Genomic DNA, 21,254 nt, shown 5'->3' on the forward strand with positions numbered 1-21,254 from the left:
TGTGCAAATGCTGAACAAAATCTCAACTTTCATAGCCATTTAATGTTTGTGGCTGGTGGCTTATGAGTCACAAGAACAAGGTTGGAGAGGAAGAATATCTCCACATTCAGCACCAGGGATGGCCATTGAGTTAACACAATCAAATTCATTGGGATGAATTTCATCTGTTCCTTGTTGCAACAAACAGCAATCGTGATTTCTTCCATTCCATGAAAAGTGATTAAAAACTGGCAAGTATAAATATTTTCTCAGTCTCTTCATAGACAGTCTAAGATGTAGCACTGAATCATGAATCATAGGATATCTAATATTTCTGAAGAGTATAAAATGTGAGAGCAGAATAGTCTTGTTACAAAAAGTATTTATTTTGTACACTCTGCAATATACTGAAAATTTCAAACCTTTGAATTAAAAAGGCCTTCTTTTTCTTTCCAGCAAAAGAAATGTCAAGAGCTAAATGTGTCCTGGAGTCCTTTTACATACCAGCACTCTTAAGTTGGTTTCGTAAGGCTCATTGGCACGTAAACATTGGAAGCAACATGTTCACTTAAATACTCTCCCCCCTTCTCTTCATAGTCAGCTAAGGTTATCCAGCCCTCAGCTTGACCCTTATACTCAACAGCCCAATCCCGTGCACCTAACCAGCTATCCAGAACAGGATCGGCAGCCATGGTTACCTGAAAGACATGAGGAATCCATATTAATATAAAACATTTTTGTTTGGTAATCCCAGTATAGAATTATCTCAAAGGTATAAATAACTTAATAAGTAGAGTCATAGAGATGTACAGCTCAAAACAGACCCTTCCAACTCATCCATGCTTACCAGATATCCTAACCTAATCTAGTCCCATTTGCCAGCACCCGGCCCATATCCATCTAAATCCTTCCTATTCATATATCAATCCAGCTGCTTTTTAAATGTTGTATCTGTATCAGCTTCCACCACTTCCTCTGGCAGCTCTGCCCCTTAAGTCCCTTCTAAATCTTACCCCTCTCACCCTAAACCAATGCCCTCTAGTTCTGGACTTCCCCCACCCCAGGGAAAAGACTTTGCCTATTTACCATATCCATGCCCCTCATGACTTTACAATAGACAATAGGTGCAGGAGTAGGCCATTCAGCCCTTCGAGCCTGCACCACCATTCATTATGATCATGGCTGATCATCCACAATCAGTAGTTTAGATCAGAGTGGTGCTGGAAAAGCACAGCAGGTCAGGCAGCATCCAAGGAACAGGAAAATTAACGTTTTGGGCAAAAGCCCTTCATCAGGATTCCTGATGAAGGGTTTTTGCCTGATACATCGATTTTCCTGCTCCTCGGATGGTGCCTGACCTGCTGTGCTTTTCCAGCACCACTTTGATCTAGACTTTGGTTTCCAGCATCTGCAGTCCTCACTTTTATCCACAATCAGTATCCTGTTCCTGCCTTATCCCCATAACCCTTGATTCCACTATCTTTAAGAGCTCTATTCATCTCTTTCTTGATGCCTTCTGGAGCAGAGCATCCAATATATCCACCACTCTGGATGAAGAAGTTTCTCCTCAATTTTGTTCTAAATGGCCTACCCCTTATTTTTAAACCATGTCCTCTGGTTCTGGACTCACCCATCAGTGGAAACATGCTTCCTGCCTCCACAGGGTCCAATCCTTTAATAATCTTATACTGTCTCAACCAGATCCCCTGAAAATGTGTTGCTGGAAAAGCGCAGCAGGTCAGGCAGCATCCAAGGAACAGGAGATTCAACGTTTCGGGCATAAGCCCTTCTTCCTGTTGCGCTTTTCCAGCAACACATTTTCAGCTCTGATCTCCAGCATCTGCAGACCTCACTTTCTCCTCAATCAGATCCCCTCTCAACCTTCTAAACTCAAGTGTATATAAGCCCATTCACTCCAATCCTTCAACATATGATAGTCCCGCCATTCCGGGAATTGACCTCATGAACCTACACCGCACTCCCTCAATAGCCAGAATGTCTTTCCTCAAATTTGGAGATCAAAACTGCACACAATATTCCAGGTGTGGTCTCACCAGGGCCCTGTACAGCTGGAGAAGGACCTCTTTGCTCCTAGACTCAATTCCTTTTGTTATGAAGGCCAGTATACCATGAACTTTCTTCACTGCCTGCTGTACCTGCATGCTTGCTTTCATTGACTGATAGACAAGAACACCTAGATCTCGTTTTACTTGCCCTTTATCTAACTTGACTCCATTTAGATAGTAATCTACCTTCCTGTTCTTGCCACCAAAGTGGATAACCACACATTTATCCAAATTCAACTGCATCTGCCATTCATCCGTCCACTCGCCTAGCCTGTCCGAGTCACCCTGTATTCTCATAACATCTTCCTCACATTTCACCCTGCCACCCAGCCTTGTGTCATCAGCAAATTTACTAATATTACTTTTAATACCTTCATCTATATCATTAATGTATATTGTAAACAGCTGCAGTCCCAGCACCGAACCTTGTGGTACCCCACTGGTCATCGCCTGCCATTCTGAAAGGGACCCGTTTATCACTACTCTTTGCTTCCTGTCAGCCAGCCAACTTTCAATCCAAGTCAGTATTTTGCCCCCAATACAATGTGCCCTAATGTTGCTCACTAATTTCCTATGTGGGACTTTATCAAAGGCTTTCTGAAAGTCCAGGTACACTACATCCACTGGGTCCCCCTTGTCCATCTTCATAGTTACACCCTCAAATAATTCCAGAAGATTAGTCAAGCATGATTTCCCCTTCATAAGTCCATGCTGACTCTGACCTATCCTGTTACTGCTATCCAAATGAGTCATAATTTCATCTTTTATAATTGACTCCAACATCTTTCCCACCAAACATCTATAAGGTCACCCCTCAGCCTCCGATGCTGTAGTACTAATTAATGCTGACATTTTGTTGCATCTTTGATGTTGTCATTTGAGGATAAAACTGAACTCAAATAGAGTCATAGAGTATTAGAGATGTACAACACAGAAACAGCCCATTTGGTCCAACTTGTCCATGCCGTCCAGATATCCCAACCCAATCTCGTCCCACCCCCCCCACCCCCCCAGCACCTGGCCCATATCCCTCCATAACCCTTCATATACCCATTCAGTTGACTTTTAAATGTTGCAATTGTACCAACCTCCACCACTTCCTCTGGCAGCTCATTCCATACACACAAAACCCTGAGTGAAAAAGTTGCCCCTTAAGTCTCTTTCATATCTTTCCCCTTTCACCTTAAACCTATGCCCTCTAGTTCTGGACTCCCCCACCCCAGGGAAAAGACTTTGTCTATTTACCCCATGTCCCTCATAATTTTGTAAACCTCCATAAGGTCACCCCTCAGCTTCTGACGTTCCAGAGAAAACAGCCCCAGCCTGTTCAGCCTCTCCCTATAGCTCAAATCCTCCAACCCTGGCAACATCCTTGTAAATCTTTTCCGAACCCTTTCAAGTTTCACAACATCTTTCCGATAGGAAGGAGACCAGAACTGCACGCAATATTCCAACAGTGGCCTAACCAATGTCCTGTACAGCCGCAATATGACCTCCCAACTCCTGTACTCAATACTCTGACTAATAAAAGAAAGCATGCCAAACACCTTCTTCGCTATCCTATCTACCTGCGACTCCACTTTCAAGGACCTATGAACCTGCATTCCAAAGTCTCTTTGTTCAGTAGCACTGCCTAGGACCTTATACTCAAGTGTTTGATATCATCTATTTTTACTTCTCAAAATTTGTGTTCTAAACTTGCCCATAATTATGCAACAGAAGCCTCTACTCATGCTAACTGAAAGGGTTTTAAGAAAGGAATCTAGGATAGTCTTAATCCAGCTTCTAGTTGTGGCTCTTAGTTAGTAGTAACTTGACAGTCTCGATCACACCTTGGACTAGTAGATACAGACACTGAGCACAATTATTGTAAAGGTTTTCCATTCCTGAGTACTAAGATCCCCACCTTGATTAGCACAAAAATTTACCCTCTTCTCAATAATCGGAAACTGTGAATCAGCAACATTACACCATGTTTCAGAAGTTAATGCATTATTCCTCAGGGGACAAAGATGGAGTTCTAGACCTGCATTTCTAGTAAAGAAACTTGCTATTTCATGGTAGAAAAACAATGAATGGAAGCAAATGGGTTTCCAATAACATGGAAGACATACCTACTAACGTGAATTGCTCCTAGATATTTTCTTGTAGTCAGTTGTACAGACATTAATGTAGCTCCCAAAGACTATTCTTTATGCTGGTGCAAACATGTTGGAATTGACACAAAAGAGAACCGACATCCTTTGTGGAAATCTAAGTACCTTCCATTTCAATGAAAGAATTGACAAAGTACTGTAAGTGACAATTAGTAACCAAGGACAGAAATAGAACCAAGTGGTGGTCTAGTCCCAACTGCATTTGTTTATCCCCATAACAGCTTCATGTCTCCTACAGAGACCTTCAAGGCTGGGTTATTAAGTGTTTTCAATGTTGAGATAGACAGATTTTTAATCAGTGAGGGGATCAGGGATTATGGGGAAAAGGCAGGAATGTGGAGTTAAGGATGATCAGATCAACCATGGTATCAATGAATGGCCTCTGTTTAATGGTCTAAGCCCACAGCTCACCCTGCTAAACTTTAATCAAAATACAGCAGCAAAACCTTGCTATAAACAAAGATACATTTGTCAAGCTACAGAAAATATTAAAGCTGAGGAGAGTTTTACTGCGTGGATTATCTAATATCACTGCAAGGAGGACAGTTTGTATTGAGGCAGCTGTGAAAAATGAGCAATATTTAGAAACAGCTTCAAGGTTCATATCAATAGCTGGAACGATTGATGCGTCTAATTTACACAGGAAAGCTATTTCCTTTTTTTAAAAAAAGTACCCTTAGAACTAGCAGGTATTTAACAAAATCTGCTGTGCAAACTATCATGATTCACGGTTGTTTAACCTGAGAAACAGGAGGTGTTTGATAACAATGAATTTCACACTGTGGAGTGCTATCCAGAGTGAAACGTTACTCATAGAATTGTGATCCAATAATTTCTCTTCAAATATGCAGTCTAATTTACTTCTTCAAATAGAAACATAAAGTTTTCTCAGCATCTCGGTCAATATTCCTCCCTTAATCAGTACTATCCATATCAGTTTAACTGGTCATTCATCCCATCTGCCTCTTGTAGCACCTTTCTGTAGACAAATTGGTTGCCAATTTTGCCTCTATAACAGTGCCTGCACATCAAAAAATAATCAACTGACCTGCAAAGTATTTAGGACATCTTTAAAACATGATGAGATGCAATATTAAAGCAAGTTTGTCTTTTCTTACCCACAAAGTCTGGATAAAATAATTTACAGCAAGTGGTCTCCGTAGCCCATCAATTGCAACATTTAAGAGAGAATCATAAGAATTCAAAGGAAAATGTCTTTGAGAGAATTTAGGGACAAAGAGCAGTACAGGATTAGGTCTAATATAAGGTTAAAACATGTTCATGTAGGATGGCTTCCACTTCTGTTAAAATTCCAAATATCTATGAATAACTTAGATAAATTCATCATTAGCAATCACTGGTTTGCTACTGGCCATAGACTTCATGGACCCTCAGATGGCTGGAATGCCCAATCCTAGAGCCATGTCTCCTGCTTTACATTTGTCAGGTGTTCCCAGGATGTGGAGGGGTTTCTCAGCCAGGAGATCATTGGCATTCCCTTCTCCGGTTCCTTTTCCATACTTTCTTTTGTCAACCTGTGTTTGTGAAGAATTGTGTCCCTTCAGGCACAAGTTTCCTTCAAGTCACTTCCTTTTGAGTGTGGATCTCCCACGTGTTGACATCTATGTTGCATTTCTTGAGGGAAGCCTTCAAGGAGTCTTTGAAATACTCCTTTGTCCTCCTGTCCTTAGAGTGCCTTCCTTGAGCTGAGTGAGGATGATTTGCGTTGGCAGTCAGAACTCAGGCATCTTAAGCACATGGCCAATACAGCGGAGTTGGTTTTGGATGGTCATGGCTTTGATGCTCATGCTATTAGCTGCTTCAAGGACGTTAATGTAAGTAAACCTGCCCTTTAGCTCTGTAGAGAATCTGTCTCAAACATCATCGATAGTATTTCTCAACAGTCTTCAGGTGGTGTCTATAAGTGCTATATATACAGTCTATATACTGTATGAAACAGTATAGAAGAATGACTGCCTTAAACACCAAGGATCTTGGTATCAGAACAGATATCACAGTTTACGAAGACTCTCATCCTTGGAGTCCAAAGACGTCACTCGCAGATTGCATGTGCTGAATTTCTGCACAGATGTCAGCCTTAGAGGAGAGGTAGCTCCAGGTCAAGGAAATATTCCATGTATGAGAAGATTCTCTATTGATCTTAATGGACTGGAACTTGACCTGGGACGGGTTGGTAAAGTCTTCTTGAGGTTGAGACCAACTCTTTGGGATGCTACCAAAAAGGCATTAAGTGAGGCTTGAATATTCACTTCTGAGACAGCAGAGATGACATTGTCATCTACGTACTGAAGTTCCACGAGTGAGATCAGTATTGTTTCCTTCTTCAATTTCAGCTGGGTGAAGTTGAAAAGTTTTCCAAGTTTCTCATTGAGATTGTGCCATTTCTCTGCAGCGGCATCCACTCTGTGCAATTCCCCCTGCTCTTTACCTGTAACCCTGCATGTTTATGTACCTTAATTGCTGACCCAATCATCTTCCAGCATCCTCATAAGCAGAGAGTTCCTTGTTATTGTCGCTCATTGCATAAAGGAAATTCTTCCTCACAAACCTGTGCCTCCCTCTGTATGTAAATCTTTTGAAACTGAATGGTCAATGAATTAATGTCAAATTGGTTATCTCAAATGAAAACTGCCATAGCAGTAGAAAACAGAAGATGACACAATGAAAATGGAAATGATTACGAGTCAGAGAACTGCTCTGTATCCCAAGCTTTCAGCACTACTCATAAATGACATAAAAGTCGTCCTAGGGTTTTGTTTTGAAATGTGCAAAGCTGTGTATTAATCTAAGTGAGACTAGCATTGAAAATTATGCCACCTCTGCCCTTTCACATTCAGAAATGAACACTATGTAAATAAAAATCATCTCCTTTTTCACGTTTGTCATTACTGTTCCTCCCCACAGCCCACACAAACATCACTTTGAATTCAGAGCACCTGGAAAGTGGATTGAAATGGTCTCATGGCAAGTAGCTCCCTCTCCATCCGGGTCTTCATCCCAGGGTATAGGACGTTACCACCAGTAAGAAACACATTTTGTACAAGCTCATCCTGTTGATCCTTGGGATATCTACAGAATCAAAACAAACTTATTCTTTAGAGAGTTAATAAGAGCAAGTTAACTGGTTTCTACATCTTTCTCAACTCTTCTTCAGCCTGATGAAAGCAGCTGGATATGAATCAGCTTCAGAGACTGAGATGGAATCCAGTATTGGTTTGCAGTCCATTAATGATTGCTTCAAGCTTCTGCTTACACTGCAGTTTTACCCTATTCCAGGGCCATCAATACCTTATGGAAGTGTCCACTGCAGTTCCTGCGCTAGGAAAGTCAACTTGCTGGGCTCTGTTCAATCTAGAGCAGAAATGGCCCACTGTTTTGACAAGTATTTGGATTACATACTAGCCATGATTGTCTAAATATACAGGGGAGATACAAGGGGCAAAGTATCCTGCCCTCTGATGGCAAAATTGGAGGTGGGAATTACAATTAATTTGACAGATTGGGACCTGAACCCTGGCTGCCTTCCTCTCTCCACCAGAATTACGTCCTGGGCAGGGTGGCCCACAAAGTACATCCTCCAGCCTCACTGCCAAGTGAGGCCCCTAAATGACCAATTCATGACCATTTAAGGGCCCGCTGCCAATGGGAGTAACTGAGCAGCAGCTGGGTTCATCAACATGTGCTGGGCACGGCAGCTACATTCGTGTCGCATCGCGCCATCTCCAGGAAGGGGATGTCCCTGCACCAAAGGCATCATGCCCGAGCAAAGGACTGGATATTGGAAAGAGCAACCCATTAGCCCCATCTCCTCGGGATCCCTACCCGAGGACACATCTTCCCCTCCGCCCCCCCACCTTACACTCCCAATCCTGTGTAAGTTATCTGCAGCCTGCGTCACTCCGCAACATCGAACTCTGGTGGGTGTTCTGTCTGTAGCAGCCATGGCTCCTGAGCATAGCTGTTGGCTGTCTGCCCCTTGTAGATTAGATTAGACTTACAGTGTGGAAACAGGCCCTTCGGCCCAACAAGTCCACACCGATCCGCCGAAGCGCAACCCACCCATACCCCTACATTTACCCCTTACCTAACACTACGGGCAATTTAGCTTGGCCAATTCACCTGACCCGCACATCTTTGTGACTGTGGGAGGAAACCGGAGCACCCGGAGGAAACCCACGCAGACACGGGGAGAACGTGCAAACTCCACACAGTCAGTCGCCTGAGTCGGGAATTGAACCCGGGTCTACAGGCGCTGTGAGGCAGCAGTGCTAACCACTGTGCCACCGTGCCGCCCACAATCTTCACATTGTGCCACAATGCCGCCGTGTCTTCATTCAAGGGAAAGTCCACCACAGGTCCCAGGCATCAGCGTGCTAGTAACATTGTGTATAGTTGCCAGGTGACAGAAGCATTCGGGACCCCTTGTTCTCGACTTCAATGGCATTATTATCGTTCTAAGTGAAGGCATTTTAAAATTATGCATGTCTCTGTTCTGGAGGACCTGTATTGGACTTTTAAATAAAAGATTTTGACACTATAGGAGGGAGGGAATAATAGTTGATGGTTATGAATTCTAAGGATCAAAAATAGAATGGGTTAAAACAAAGTGTTGCAGAGTTAGTCTGGATTTCAACAGAGTGAGGGCAATTGTTTCCCCTGAACTGGACAATGTGGGTAAGGAATGTTGTGAACCCACATCCCATTAGTTCATGGGAAGGCTCATCAATGTAATCAAGAGCTGTGCTGCTGGTCTTATCAGAAAACACTACTCAACACAAAGTTATGGGAAAGAATGTGACCGAAGCATCGCAGAAGAAGGGGGAGTGCAGTTTCTGGTGTTTACCATGAGTATACAGGTAACATGTGGGATTGACAGTAGAGAAGGGAAGAGATTTAACAGATTAGTTACCAAATGTAAGCAAACTGCTGAAAGACTCCTAAGGCCATACCTGTCCAGGACATATTGCAGGGTTTCTGCTATACCAGCCTGCTCTTCACCAATCAAAGATGGTTGAAAGATAATCTCAGGAACTCGGATTCGCTCACTGCCCAGGTGCAGCTGATGGTATTCAGCTAGATTGAACATCTGTCCAACTGGCTGAATCAAACAGGATTTGTTAAGAAAAGGAAAAAAGAATACTGATTATAGTGGCATTCTGATATTATCATCATTTCAATTGACTAACTGATGTACTTGTTACACAGTTATGAAATTTGGAGTTCAGTGCAGCAACACACTAACTTGAGGCTGTTATGGGTTGTTCTGCAAAATATTTTTGACTATGTCAGATTTCTCATTCTCAAGCTGTTTGAGTGTAAATTGAGGAATAGAAATTGGATTGTAAACTTCAATAAAACAAAGCAAGCCATTCGTTGCAGAAGGAATACTCAAGACTGAATGCACTTGCTTGAACTTTGTGGGATATGTGTAAACATTTTCAGACAAGTCTATCGTTTTTTAGATGTCATGCGTTATGACAAATTGCAATTAGTTTCTTTTGATGTTTACAAAAAGTGAAAGTCAAATGTTTCCTGTTTGCTTTCCTGACCATAAGATAATTTGGGTTCTTTTCAAAGAGGAAGAAAATAACTATTAATGTAGAATTCTTTCAAAAGACACAGTGATTAGCCTCCCAATGATCATAGGATATAGTTAGTCAAGCGACCTCCACACAGGGAATGCCCGATTATTGACCTTATTGCTAGATGACAAGAAGTCTTTGACCATCTTGGTAGTTACAAGATGCAGTATAATAGAGGCTATTGACTCTTTGTAATCAATCTCCATCAACTTCCCTGCAAGGGACCCAGATATGACACATGGAGAACCTCAGTAGCACAGAGATTTTGGAATTCTGTCCAAATTCTGTAGATTAACCATACCCTCAAGGAAATATCAGCTGCCATTTTATACTACCCTGCTGGCAAGTATGAAGACAGGGAGGGGCTCTCATTAAATGGCTGCTGCCTTCCCAACCACCCCCTCACCCTATTCCCATTTTTTGCGGTGGAACAATGGAAGTGTCCAGGACCCTGTCTGCCTTGTGGCTCATGTAGTTCCTTAATTAATGGCCACATAAGTGCTTCACCTCATGCCTGCTTGTTATTTTACCCTTGTCAGGAAAGGCCTATAACCAAGTGGGTAGCTCAGTAGCTTTAGCTGTGCAGACTGGTGTCAAACAAGAGGTGGGAGGGACCTGCGTAGAATTGCTGACATCCATCAGAGGCTCCTTTGTCACCTCCCAATAAAGGTGTATACCACCTCCCACTAACCAGTCCCCCTCCCCACCCCATCCCCAATCACTGTAGCCCAACTCTACTCCAAAACTGGACCGAAAGTTTCGCTCTTACCAAAAGAAGCTGTGGGGCAGCTTGTATCAACAGGATGTATTCCCTTCCATCTCGCCAAGTGGCAGCACACAAAACTCTGCCATGTAAAATACATCATGACCTTTGATTCATTGATTAGTTTTAAAATAAAACGCTGCTCCCAAACAAGCTTCAAACTCTCAGTCCACTGTCCTGGACATTGAAGATAGTTAGCTATGTGAAACATCCAACTGCCGAATATGGGAACTAAGCATCAGAACAAACATATGGTACAGTTACGTCAAGTTTGTAATCTTATCTTCAATAACTATATGAAAACATATATTCTAAAACTCTCAATGAGATTTACAGTTTGTGATCTACATCCAACCATCCATTGTTCTATATGCAGAATCAGACAATTCTTACAGTGCAGAGGAGGCAATTTGGCCCATCAAATCCACACCAACCCTCTGAAGATCATCCCACCCAGGTCTATCCCTGTAACCCTGTATTTCCCATGGCTAATCCACCTAGCTTGCACATCCCTGAACACTATGGATAATTTAGCATGGCCAATCCACCTAACCTGCACATCTTTGGATGTGGGAGGAAACCGGAGCACCCAGAGGAAACTCACATAGGCAACGTGCAAACTCCACAGGGACGGTCACCTAAAGCTGGAATCAAACCCAACTCCCTGGCACTGAGAGGCAGCAATGCTAACAACTGAGCCACCCAATAATTGTAACTTCCCAAAAATCCAAGGTAATGCTCAAAGACTTTTTAATCACAAAATAAATTTCTGCATGCATATTTTTGCTATCATCCTATTGTGCTAGTAGCCTAGATTTCAGTTTCAAAACTCGAATGCAATTTCCAGTCAGCTTGTTGGAATGAACGGTTGTGATCTCACAGAGCAGCAGTTCTACTAAAGATAATACCTGAACTACGTTGGTTTGCTTTCCAAAGTCATTCTGATACTCAGGGAAAAGTTGATCCAGCTCATTCACTCCTTCCAACTCGTCCATTGACTGATCACAACTCAGCACCTGATCCAGATCAGAAACCTGTTCATAAAATAATCATTACAATATGGGAATAAAGCAATTACAGTACACCTCTTAATAAAGGCTCTGAAACATGCCCATCCTATTAAATTACCCTTCAAACAAGCACACTCAGGACAGTAGTTCAAACTTCATGGGAATAAAATACAAACAAAGGAATATTGAATCTGTGGAGGTATTTCAGGTTAACGGCAAAAGGTAAGAACTTACTCAATCTAATTTTATGTACAAACATTGACCAACTCAGCAAGGGACAGGGATTCAACCTTTAGATTAGTAATACTTCCTTCTGTGCACCTATATAGAAGGGGAACCCACACTAACGTATTTTCCTGACTCTCCTGCTCTCTATACTGAACTAGGCATGTCTCTTTTTACTCACTCTCTCTAATACACCTTGCAGTATCAATGGGTTTACATTCTACCCCAGAATATTCCAGGTTTCTTCTCAACGGCTACTCAACCACATTCTTCTGTTCTTCCCACTCCTTATGAATAGCATGTCAGTCCCAAGTTGGTTCTCTCTCCCCAATTTCAAATATGTTTGTTTCTCACTTTGCCTCTTCTTTGACTGGCTCCATGGGCATCTCTCTCACTCTTTCTCCCTTCATGTTTTTTTCCAGTCAGAGTCTTCCTCTTTTCCTTCCTCATGGAGCTGCCCTCGAGACTGGGATCACATTCTATCAGCGATGATGAAGATGTGTGGGCTCTCAATTTACAACAGGAACCACAAACTGAACCTCTAGATAAAATCTTCACTGTTGAGAGTGTACAAAGGTTGCACCACAACTGTGGCATTCAAACTCAAGATGTGGAGGTGCTGGTGTTGGCCAGGGGTGGACAAAGTTAAAAATCACACAACACCAGGTTATAGTCCAATAGTTTCACTTGGAAATACAAGCTTTTGGAGCTCTGCTCCTTCATCAGGTAACCAGTGGGGCAGGATCATAGGATACAACTTAAGACCATAAGACATAGGAGTGGAAGTAAGGCCATTTGGCCCATCGAGTCCACTCTGCCATTCTTATAATATACATGATGAAGGAGCAGCGTTCCAAAAGCTTATACTTCCAAATGAACCTGTTGGACTATAACCTGATGATGTGTGATTTTTAACTTAATTCAAACTCAAGTTAGGGAACAGGGATATTGGTACAACCATATATATGATCAACTTTGTCATAGTTATTTTGTTACTTTCCACCTGGTTTATATTCCAATACTAGAAGCAGACATGGGACTGGAAAGGACTGTTGGGCTGCATTTTGATTATTTTAACGTGGGCAGAAAGCATGAAAGAAAATCTTGTATTCTTTCACAACCACCAGGCGTCTCAACACGCTTTCCAGCCAATGAAGGAATTTCGAGGTGTAGTGATTTACTTTTACAGAATCTGACTAAGGAGGAACTGAAATTGTGTGGCACTGGAAAAGCACAGAAGGTCAGGCAGCATCCAAGGAGCAGGAGAATCGACGTTTCGGGCATTAGCCCTACATCAGGAAGGGCTTATGCCCGAAACGCAATTCTCCTACTCCTTGCTGCCTGACTTGCTGTGCTTTTCCAGTGCCACACTTTCTGATTCTGATCTCCAGCATCTGCAGTCCTCACTTTCTCTGAGGAATTGAAATTGGCCAGCAACAGAGGTTGAAAATAACCAATTGGAAAAGAGAAAGACCAAATATTCAACGAATGAGGAGTGGAAGATTCGCAGATTCAGAAGCCAAGATTTTGGCAGTAGACACAATAAGGGGGACATTTTATGATAAATATGGTCCCCTTGCCTTTCCTTTTTCTTCTTAAGGAAGTAAGTAAAAGCAGGAGTAGACCTACAGCTTGCTCAGCCAGTTTTAACATCGAATAGATCATAGATGATTGTGGACTTCAATTCCATTCTCAATATCCTTCAATTCCCTGACATTTCAAAGATCTGCCTATCACAGCCTTAAGCAAATTCAATGATGGAACATCCACCTTTGTATGAAGTATGGAATTCCAAAGTTTCACAAACCTTTGAACAAAGAAATCTCTCCTTAGTCCGAAATGGAAATGCCCCCTATCCTGAGACAGTCCCCCCTTGTTCTAGGTTTGTCAGCCAAGGTAAATAGCAACATTGTCTTAATCTCTGTCTGGCAAAACCAAAACAAATTCTTAATTTGCTATTGTTCAGCAGGAGTATTGTGTGTAGTTCTGGGCGCCACACTATCGGAAACACATTGGACAGATAGAAGAAGAAATTTACAAGAATGGCTCCAGGAATGAGAGAGTTCAGTTCAGTTCAGTTTTGAGGATAGATTGAAAAGGTAGAGACTGTTCTCCTTGGAGAGAAGATAGTAAAACAGAGCTCTGATAGATGTTTTCAATACACCAAGGCAGCTGGAGAGACAGGAGAGGGAGACACAGTTCCCATTCACAAAAGGATAAAGAACATGAGCAGACAGATTTAAAATGATTGGCAAAAGACACAAATTTGATGTGAGAGGAAAACTTTTTCATTCATTGAGTGTGTCGGGTCTAGAACAGACTGCCTGGAAGTGTATTGGAGGCAAGTTCGTTTGAAGCATTCAAGAGGGCATTGGATGATTACTGGAATAGAAACAATATCAAAGGATATAGGGAAAAAGCAGGAGAATGGCACTATGTCATAGAGTCATAGAGATGTACAGCACGGAAACAGACCCTTCAGTCCAACCCATCCATACCGACCACATATCCCAACCAAATCTAGTCCCACCTATCAGCACATGGCCCATATCCCTCCAAACCCTTCCTATTCATATACCCATCCAAATGCCTCTTAAATGTTGCAATTGTACCAGCCTCCACCACATCATCTGGCAGCTCATTCCATACACGTACCACACTCTGTGTGAAAAGGTTGTCCCTTAGGTCTCTTTTATATCATTCCCCTTTCACCCTAAACCTATGCCCTCTAGTTCTGGACTCCCCCACCCCAGGGAAAAGACTTTGTCTATTTATCCTATCCATGCCCCTCATGATTTAATAAACTTCTATAAGGTGACCCTTCAGCCTCCGACAGTCCAGGGAAAGTAGGCCCCAGCCTGTTCAGCCTCTCACTACAGCTCAAATCCTCCAACCCTGGCAACATTCTTGTAAATCTTTTCTGAACCCTTTCAAGTTTCACAACATCTTTCCGATAGGAAGGAGACCAGAATTGCACGCAATATTCCAAAAGTGGCCAAACCAATGTCCTGTACAGCTGCAACATGACCTCCCAACTTCTGTACTCAATACTCTGACCAATAAAGGATTGTATACCATACGTCTTCTTCACTATCCTATCTACCTGCGACTCTACTTTCAAGGAGCTATGAACCTGCGCATGATGCTTATTTGGAGAGCTAATGCAGACACTATGGGCTGAATGGCTCCTTCTGCACCATAACAGGTCTGTGATTAATGATGTTGGTTCTTTAGGGGTAGATTTATACCAGAGCTGATAAAGAAGACATAGCACAGGAAACCAAAATGGTTTGCTGCAAGAGGTCTGGGGACAAACTTTTGTCTTTTTTTAATCATAGCATGTTGCCGATTCTCTTAGTTATACCATGCTTGGAGTACTCTGTACAGTTTTGGTCTCCGTACTATAACAAGGACATAAGGGCACTACACAAGGTGCAAAAAAGATTTACCAGAAATAATAGTGCATTTGTAAAGTTACAACCATTAGAAATTATTAATATCCCTTTTCTTTAGAGAAAACGCAGGGGTAGTCTGAAGAGTTCTTCAAGTTTATGATAGGATAAACAAGGAGGTGATTCCTCAACCTCCCGGCAAAATCAGGACTTGAGGCCATGAATTTAAACGATCGCATGTAAATCTAACAGTGAGTTAAGTGGAAATTGCTTCGTCCAGAGAATGGTTAGAATCTGAAACTCACTATCTCACTAGTTGAAGCAATGACACAGCTGAAAGCTAGATAAAGGAGAAAGTGACACAAGGGTATGTTGACAGGGTTAGATGAAGAAGGTCGAAAGGACATTCACTCGGAGCGTGAAACTGTTGAGTGGATATCATCTGTTTCTGTGCTGTAAACACTCTGTAATACTGGCATAAGCATTGCCTCTTTGTTATCAATGTCAAAGGCATCGACTTCCATGTACCGTGCATCAGTTTTCTTTTCTGATCCTTGCTATTTTTGGAGATCATCCAGCATCAACTCGCACGAGTTACCTCCAGATTCTTCACGGGAACACAGTCTCCCTCGTCTACTTACAGTTCCGGTCACTGAATACTCTGGGTCACCAAGAATTCTATTGAACACATATTGGCGTTAAAAATAAAGCTGCTGCAGCTTCCATTTAATTAAAAGGATAAATATTTTAAAATGTTTTCTTTACACTCATCCAATATTCTTTCTTCTGCTTCTAAAATTAATTGCAGATACTCGGGTAGGCTGGAGATTGTGGGGCGATTTAATTACAGTGTTTAAAATAATAAAAGGATTCTCTGTGATAAATAAAGAGGGATTATTTCATCTGGTGAAAGAATACTGGAGAAGCAGCTTAACATTAGAGCTAGGCCATTCAGCACTGAAATCTGGGACCAATTCGTCACACAAAGGGTACTACAAATTTAGACACTTCTCGCTCAAAATACAGTTGATACTGGATCAAGAGGTTGTGGATTTAATCAAGCAACACAAAGTCCTAATTTACCTGTCTGATGGAATCAAGTTACCACAAAACAGGTTCCCACACTGTTACTTATTGCAAGTAGGTAAATTTGAATCACAGGTAAATGGCTATCAACCATCAACACTTGGCTCTCTGAGATAAAGCTCTTTTAAAACTGCTGCGAAAATGTACAGTCAGAATGGGACAATGTAAAAAATACTATGATTTTATGGGTGCATGGAAAATAAACTGGGAAGCACAGTTCAATAGCACCAGTCCACAAGGTTTGACAGGACAATCCTTTCGCTTGGCCAAGACTTTCTGTTCTTCGATCTCTGTTTTTCGGGTTTCTTTCAATTCTTCACAGAAAGCACAGGTTATACTGACATGGCGTCATGGCATCTTTCACATCCATGTCACACATTATTGACCAACAGCTCAGGCAGTCTGCTCTGATCTTTCTGGTGACACCACTGGCAGCAAAGTCCTGTAACCTGATTCCACTCGATGGGGACAAACTAGTATCTCAGAAACGGGAAGATTTACATTCCTTTGGACACCTTTAGTCTACTTCCATTTGCAATTTCACAGAAATCTTAATTCAACCAAAAAGATTTGGCGCCAAACTCTTTCTGATCTCAGCAGGGTTTGATAGTGATAAGCCAGCATAACTCGACATATTGTGCCAACTCAATGCATTTTAAAGACATGAGGGGGTTCAATTTAACTCATAGGGAAACGCACAGGATCCGATATCAGGCGGTTTTATACTCCAGTGAGATGATCAGATCACGTGACAGATACTTCCACAAAATCTATTGAATTTTCTGCCTTGCCAGTAGTTTAGGTTTACCCTGAAGCCATTATTTAGGTAGAGGGCAATGTCAGTATAAAAGTTGTAACGTTAAAACATTAATAAGCTCATCCACGCCTTATTGGGTTAATGTACAATGTGAGATATGAAGTCCTGATAATCCCATTCCAAGTACGGATACAGTTGTCGCTTTTAGAAGAGACTTTAAACTAAAAACCCACTTGCCTTCCAAAGAAGATACAGAAGAAAGTGAGGACTGACTGCAGATACTGGAGATCATAGAACATAGAAAAATACAGCGCAGTACAGGCCCTTTGGCCCTCGATGTTGCACCGACCCAAGCCCACCTAACCTACACTAGCCCACTATCCTCCATATGCCTATCCAATGCCCGTTTAAAGGCCCATAAAGAGGGAGAGTCCACCACTGCTACTGGCAGGGCATTCCATGAACTCATGACTCGCTGAGTAAAGAATCTACCCCTAACATCTGTCCTATACCTACCACCCCTTCATTTAAAGCTATGCACCCTTGTAATAGCTGACTTCATACGTGGAAATCAGCATCGAAGAGTTTGGTGCTGGAAAAACACAGCCGGTCAGGCAGCTTCCGAGGAGCAGGACAGTCTCCAGCTCCTCCAATGTTGCCTGGCAGGCTGTGCTTTTTCAGCACCACATTCTTTGATTCCACAGAAGATGTGAAAGATTTTTTGGCACTATTTCACAGAAGAGCTGAGGTGTTCTCCTGGCTCTCCCACCAACATTCATCGCTCAACCAACACCAGCAGAAACAGATGAATTAATCACTGCGTTCTGACAAGAGACTATCAACCTGAAACGTCAGTGTGGAGTTGTGCTGTGTGCAATCTGCCTGCTGCATTTCCTACTTTACGAGAGAAACTATATTATAAAAGTACTTTCCTGGCTGTAAGGTGCTTTGGGAAATCATGAAGAGGTTAGAGAAGTGTAAGTCATTCTTATCACTCGGGAATATAAATCAAGAAATAAATAAATCAATTCTAGTTCCAACAGCCAATAATGATCTCTCAAGTGTCAGGCTGAATGTATTGGTGTTGACTAAGCACAGGACCAAGCCTGCAATCAAACAGGTTGTCAACACAGCCTCAACACATAAAGGATGGCTCCTGTGTTCCAAACTCTTTGCTGATTTCCATGAAAGTATGTGCAATTACCGTCGGTGGAAGAATACAAGGACATGTGACCAGAAGATCATCATTACTCACATCTGGCTTCGTGTCAACAACGTCCACCTCCACATTCACCTCCGCCTGTAGGATTTTTTGCTTGGTCTGCTCGATGGCCAGGCTGAGCTTGTTCACGTACGACTGCAGCTCCTCTGCAGAATCCATGTTCATTTCTGACAGAGCTCGCTTGAAGCGCTCAGTCATGCCTTCTTCCAAAAGCTCCTAAGGGAACAAAGATGAGAAAGCAATATATTATGCTGTGCAAACTTGCGTTTTGAACACATCAGCCCCATTCTGCCAAGGCAACTTTAAAAATTGTGGAAAATGGATCATATATTGCCAAATTAGACCATGTCGTGGCTAGATCCTAAATTAAATACCAGCCCAACTCAGGAGGATACTTTCTATTTCCTCAGTCTGACTTTCCTACTTCATGTCCTCAACTTATCACAAAAGGATCACCCATTAGTGGTAAGTTATGGTCACATTTGTACTTCCAATGTTCTGGGGACCTAGGTTCAAATCCAACCATGACAGATGGTGGAATTTGAATTCAATAAAATTCTGGAATTCATGTCTGATGATGACCATGAAACCATTGTCGATTGTTGGGGAAAGGCAACCAGGTTCACTAATGCCCTTCAGAGAAGAAAACAGAGATCCTTACCTGGTCTGGTCTATATGTGACTCAAGACCCACAGTAATGTGGATGAATCTTAACTGCCCTCGAGACAACTAGGGATGGCTAATAAATGATGGTCTAGCCAATGATCACCTCATCCTAGGAATTAATTTTTTTAAAAAATTCATATGATGGGCAGCATGGTGGCTCAGTGGTTAGGACTGATGCCTCACATTGCCACGGACCAAGGTTCGATTGCAGCCTCCTGTATGCACTCTCCCAGTGTCTACATGGATTTCTGGTTGTGAACAGTAGTTGACAATTAAACAACGAGCCAGAGGAGAATATTCCACAATATTACCCAGCTCAAAAGTGGAGTATAAAAGGTGAGGCATCCCCAAACATTCAAAAACACAGATATACACTCTCTGCAGAAAGAACATGCATTTATTAAGCATTTTTCAAATGCAAGTATTTACTACTTTCACAATCAAACAGTGAATGGAGGTCTTTGATCCTCCTACAATTTCCACAGGCTGCATTCAGCAGTTTAATTATAGCCAAGGTACTTCGCTGGAGTGTTATCCTGCAAAATCCACCCAGAATTACAATCAAGTCCCAAGCGTAAATTACAAAATTCCAAGCAAGCATCAGTGTTAGCACTTACATGGGAGTGGTTGAAGTATTTGCCTGATTAGACTGAAAGGTTTTTCTCGCTGGCTGGCTGCTTCTGTAAGCAACTCACACAATCCATTAACTTGCAGAAAACAGCAATCAAGGAGATGTTATATAAAGGGTTAGATCTGTTCATTTGGGCAAGTTACTGGAACTTACATATTTCCGCAGAAAAACAAAGGTAACCTAGATAGTTCCCATTGTCAAAAGATTTTGACGGGAAGCCAGATAAACATGATGGTGAAAGGAATGGAAAGATATGCAGGCAGGGTGAGAAGAGGAAGCTTCTGTGGAGGATGAACACTAGAATCCAGTTGGGTCAAATAGCCTATTTCTGGCTGTGCTATCATTAATGTTCAAGCTTCCACAAGCCCCTCTTCTGCTGCACAGCCCCCAGGTTACAGTCAGGTTTGGATTGGCAATGAACCAGTCTTTACCCTCTAGTGGCAGAAAATCAGTACTGCAACTGCCCCACAGCATCACAGCAAATGTCAGATACACTATAGAGACAAGAGAAAGTACTTTTCTAGCCTTCTGATAGCGTATTCCAATTCCCTCACCAATTTCTTAACAGTGCAACAATAACAATGTTGATTTTTCTTTTAGTTTGAAATCATAAAGCACTCTCTAATATCAAAAGCAACATGTGAAAAATCTGCATAACTTATTTTCATTTTAATTTCCACTAATGCAAAGATTAAGCAAGCTTCATATATGAGCTCATATGCAGCTGTGCCACAGACTTCACAAAAATAACAGCACAGTGCAAGAAGAGATTCAGGATCCTGTCTATAACAGGTCCATATTCTCTACAACAACATCCAGTGCAGATTCTCCTCTCTGTTAAGTGTCCATTGTGCAGCGAATTCTTAGCCCACATGCTTCAAGTATCCAGCTTTGCACTTTATGAGAGTGTTTGAAGCATTTGCCTGATTAAATTGAGATTTTTCTTTGCTGTCTGCTTGTTCTTTGTGGACCTCATGCAATCTATTTGCCTCCAGGAAACAATATTGCTCCTTCCTCACACTGTGAGAAACAGAGTAATAAATATCCTGTAATTCTGATTCAGGCCTCCCATGCAAGATGGTCACACTCCCAATTTCCCTCGTAGTATCTGATCCCACAATAATATTGAGGCTAATCTATCTACATCTTTTTGGAATTACTGTTCCTTTAACTTCATCTGAAAACTTGAATATGCAATTTGTAAGTCCTTCATTGTAGTCAGTGATGTGTGTGCTTAATACTTCAAGTGATGTCAAACCATGGTTTAATTTCAATGAATTTTCACTTTAATTCTATCCCTCTTGAAATAAACACCAATGTTTGTTTCTTTTAAAAATGGTATTATTAAGTTAGTGTCACATTTAGTGATTTGCACACTTGTATGCTCAGAACTCTACTTCATTTGTGTTCTTATTTTCTCAAATGTATTTATTTATTCACAGGATATGGGCGTCACTGGCTAGGCCAACATTATTGCCCATCCTTCATTGACCAGAGGGCAGTTAAGAGTCACCCATACTGCTATGAAACTAGAGTCACACATAGGCAAGGCCAAGTAAGAATGGCAGTTTCCTGCCCTAAAGGACACTGGTGAAACACATGGGTTTTTCCAACAATCAACAATGGGTACATGATGAATGTTAGACTTTTAATTCCAGATTTCATTGAATTCAAATTCCAGCACCCACCACAAGGGGA

The 21,254-nt window shown here is 41.9% G+C and overlaps 1 protein-coding gene across 1 annotated transcript in view; it reads right to left on the reverse strand.

The window, feature by feature from the left end:
* Positions 1-344: 344 nt before the first annotated feature.
* The window catches only part of actr5 (actin related protein 5), a 42,362-nt gene continuing 21,452 nt past the window's right edge, over positions 345-21,254 (reverse strand). Inside the window, exons 5-9 of the mRNA XM_060836135.1 lie at positions 18,293-18,475; positions 11,476-11,601; positions 9,172-9,320; positions 7,159-7,291; positions 345-677 (exon numbers count right to left, since the gene is read on the reverse strand). Coding sequence (XP_060692118.1) covers positions 492-677; positions 7,159-7,291; positions 9,172-9,320; positions 11,476-11,601; positions 18,293-18,475 — 777 coding nt within the window. The 3' untranslated portion in view covers positions 345-491. The remainder of the gene's footprint in view (positions 678-7,158; positions 7,292-9,171; positions 9,321-11,475; positions 11,602-18,292; positions 18,476-21,254) is intronic.

The sequence above is a fragment of the Hemiscyllium ocellatum genome, chromosome 15, assembly GCF_020745735.1.
Source record: "Hemiscyllium ocellatum isolate sHemOce1 chromosome 15, sHemOce1.pat.X.cur, whole genome shotgun sequence".
Classification (NCBI taxonomy): domain Eukaryota; kingdom Metazoa; phylum Chordata; class Chondrichthyes; order Orectolobiformes; family Hemiscylliidae; genus Hemiscyllium; species Hemiscyllium ocellatum.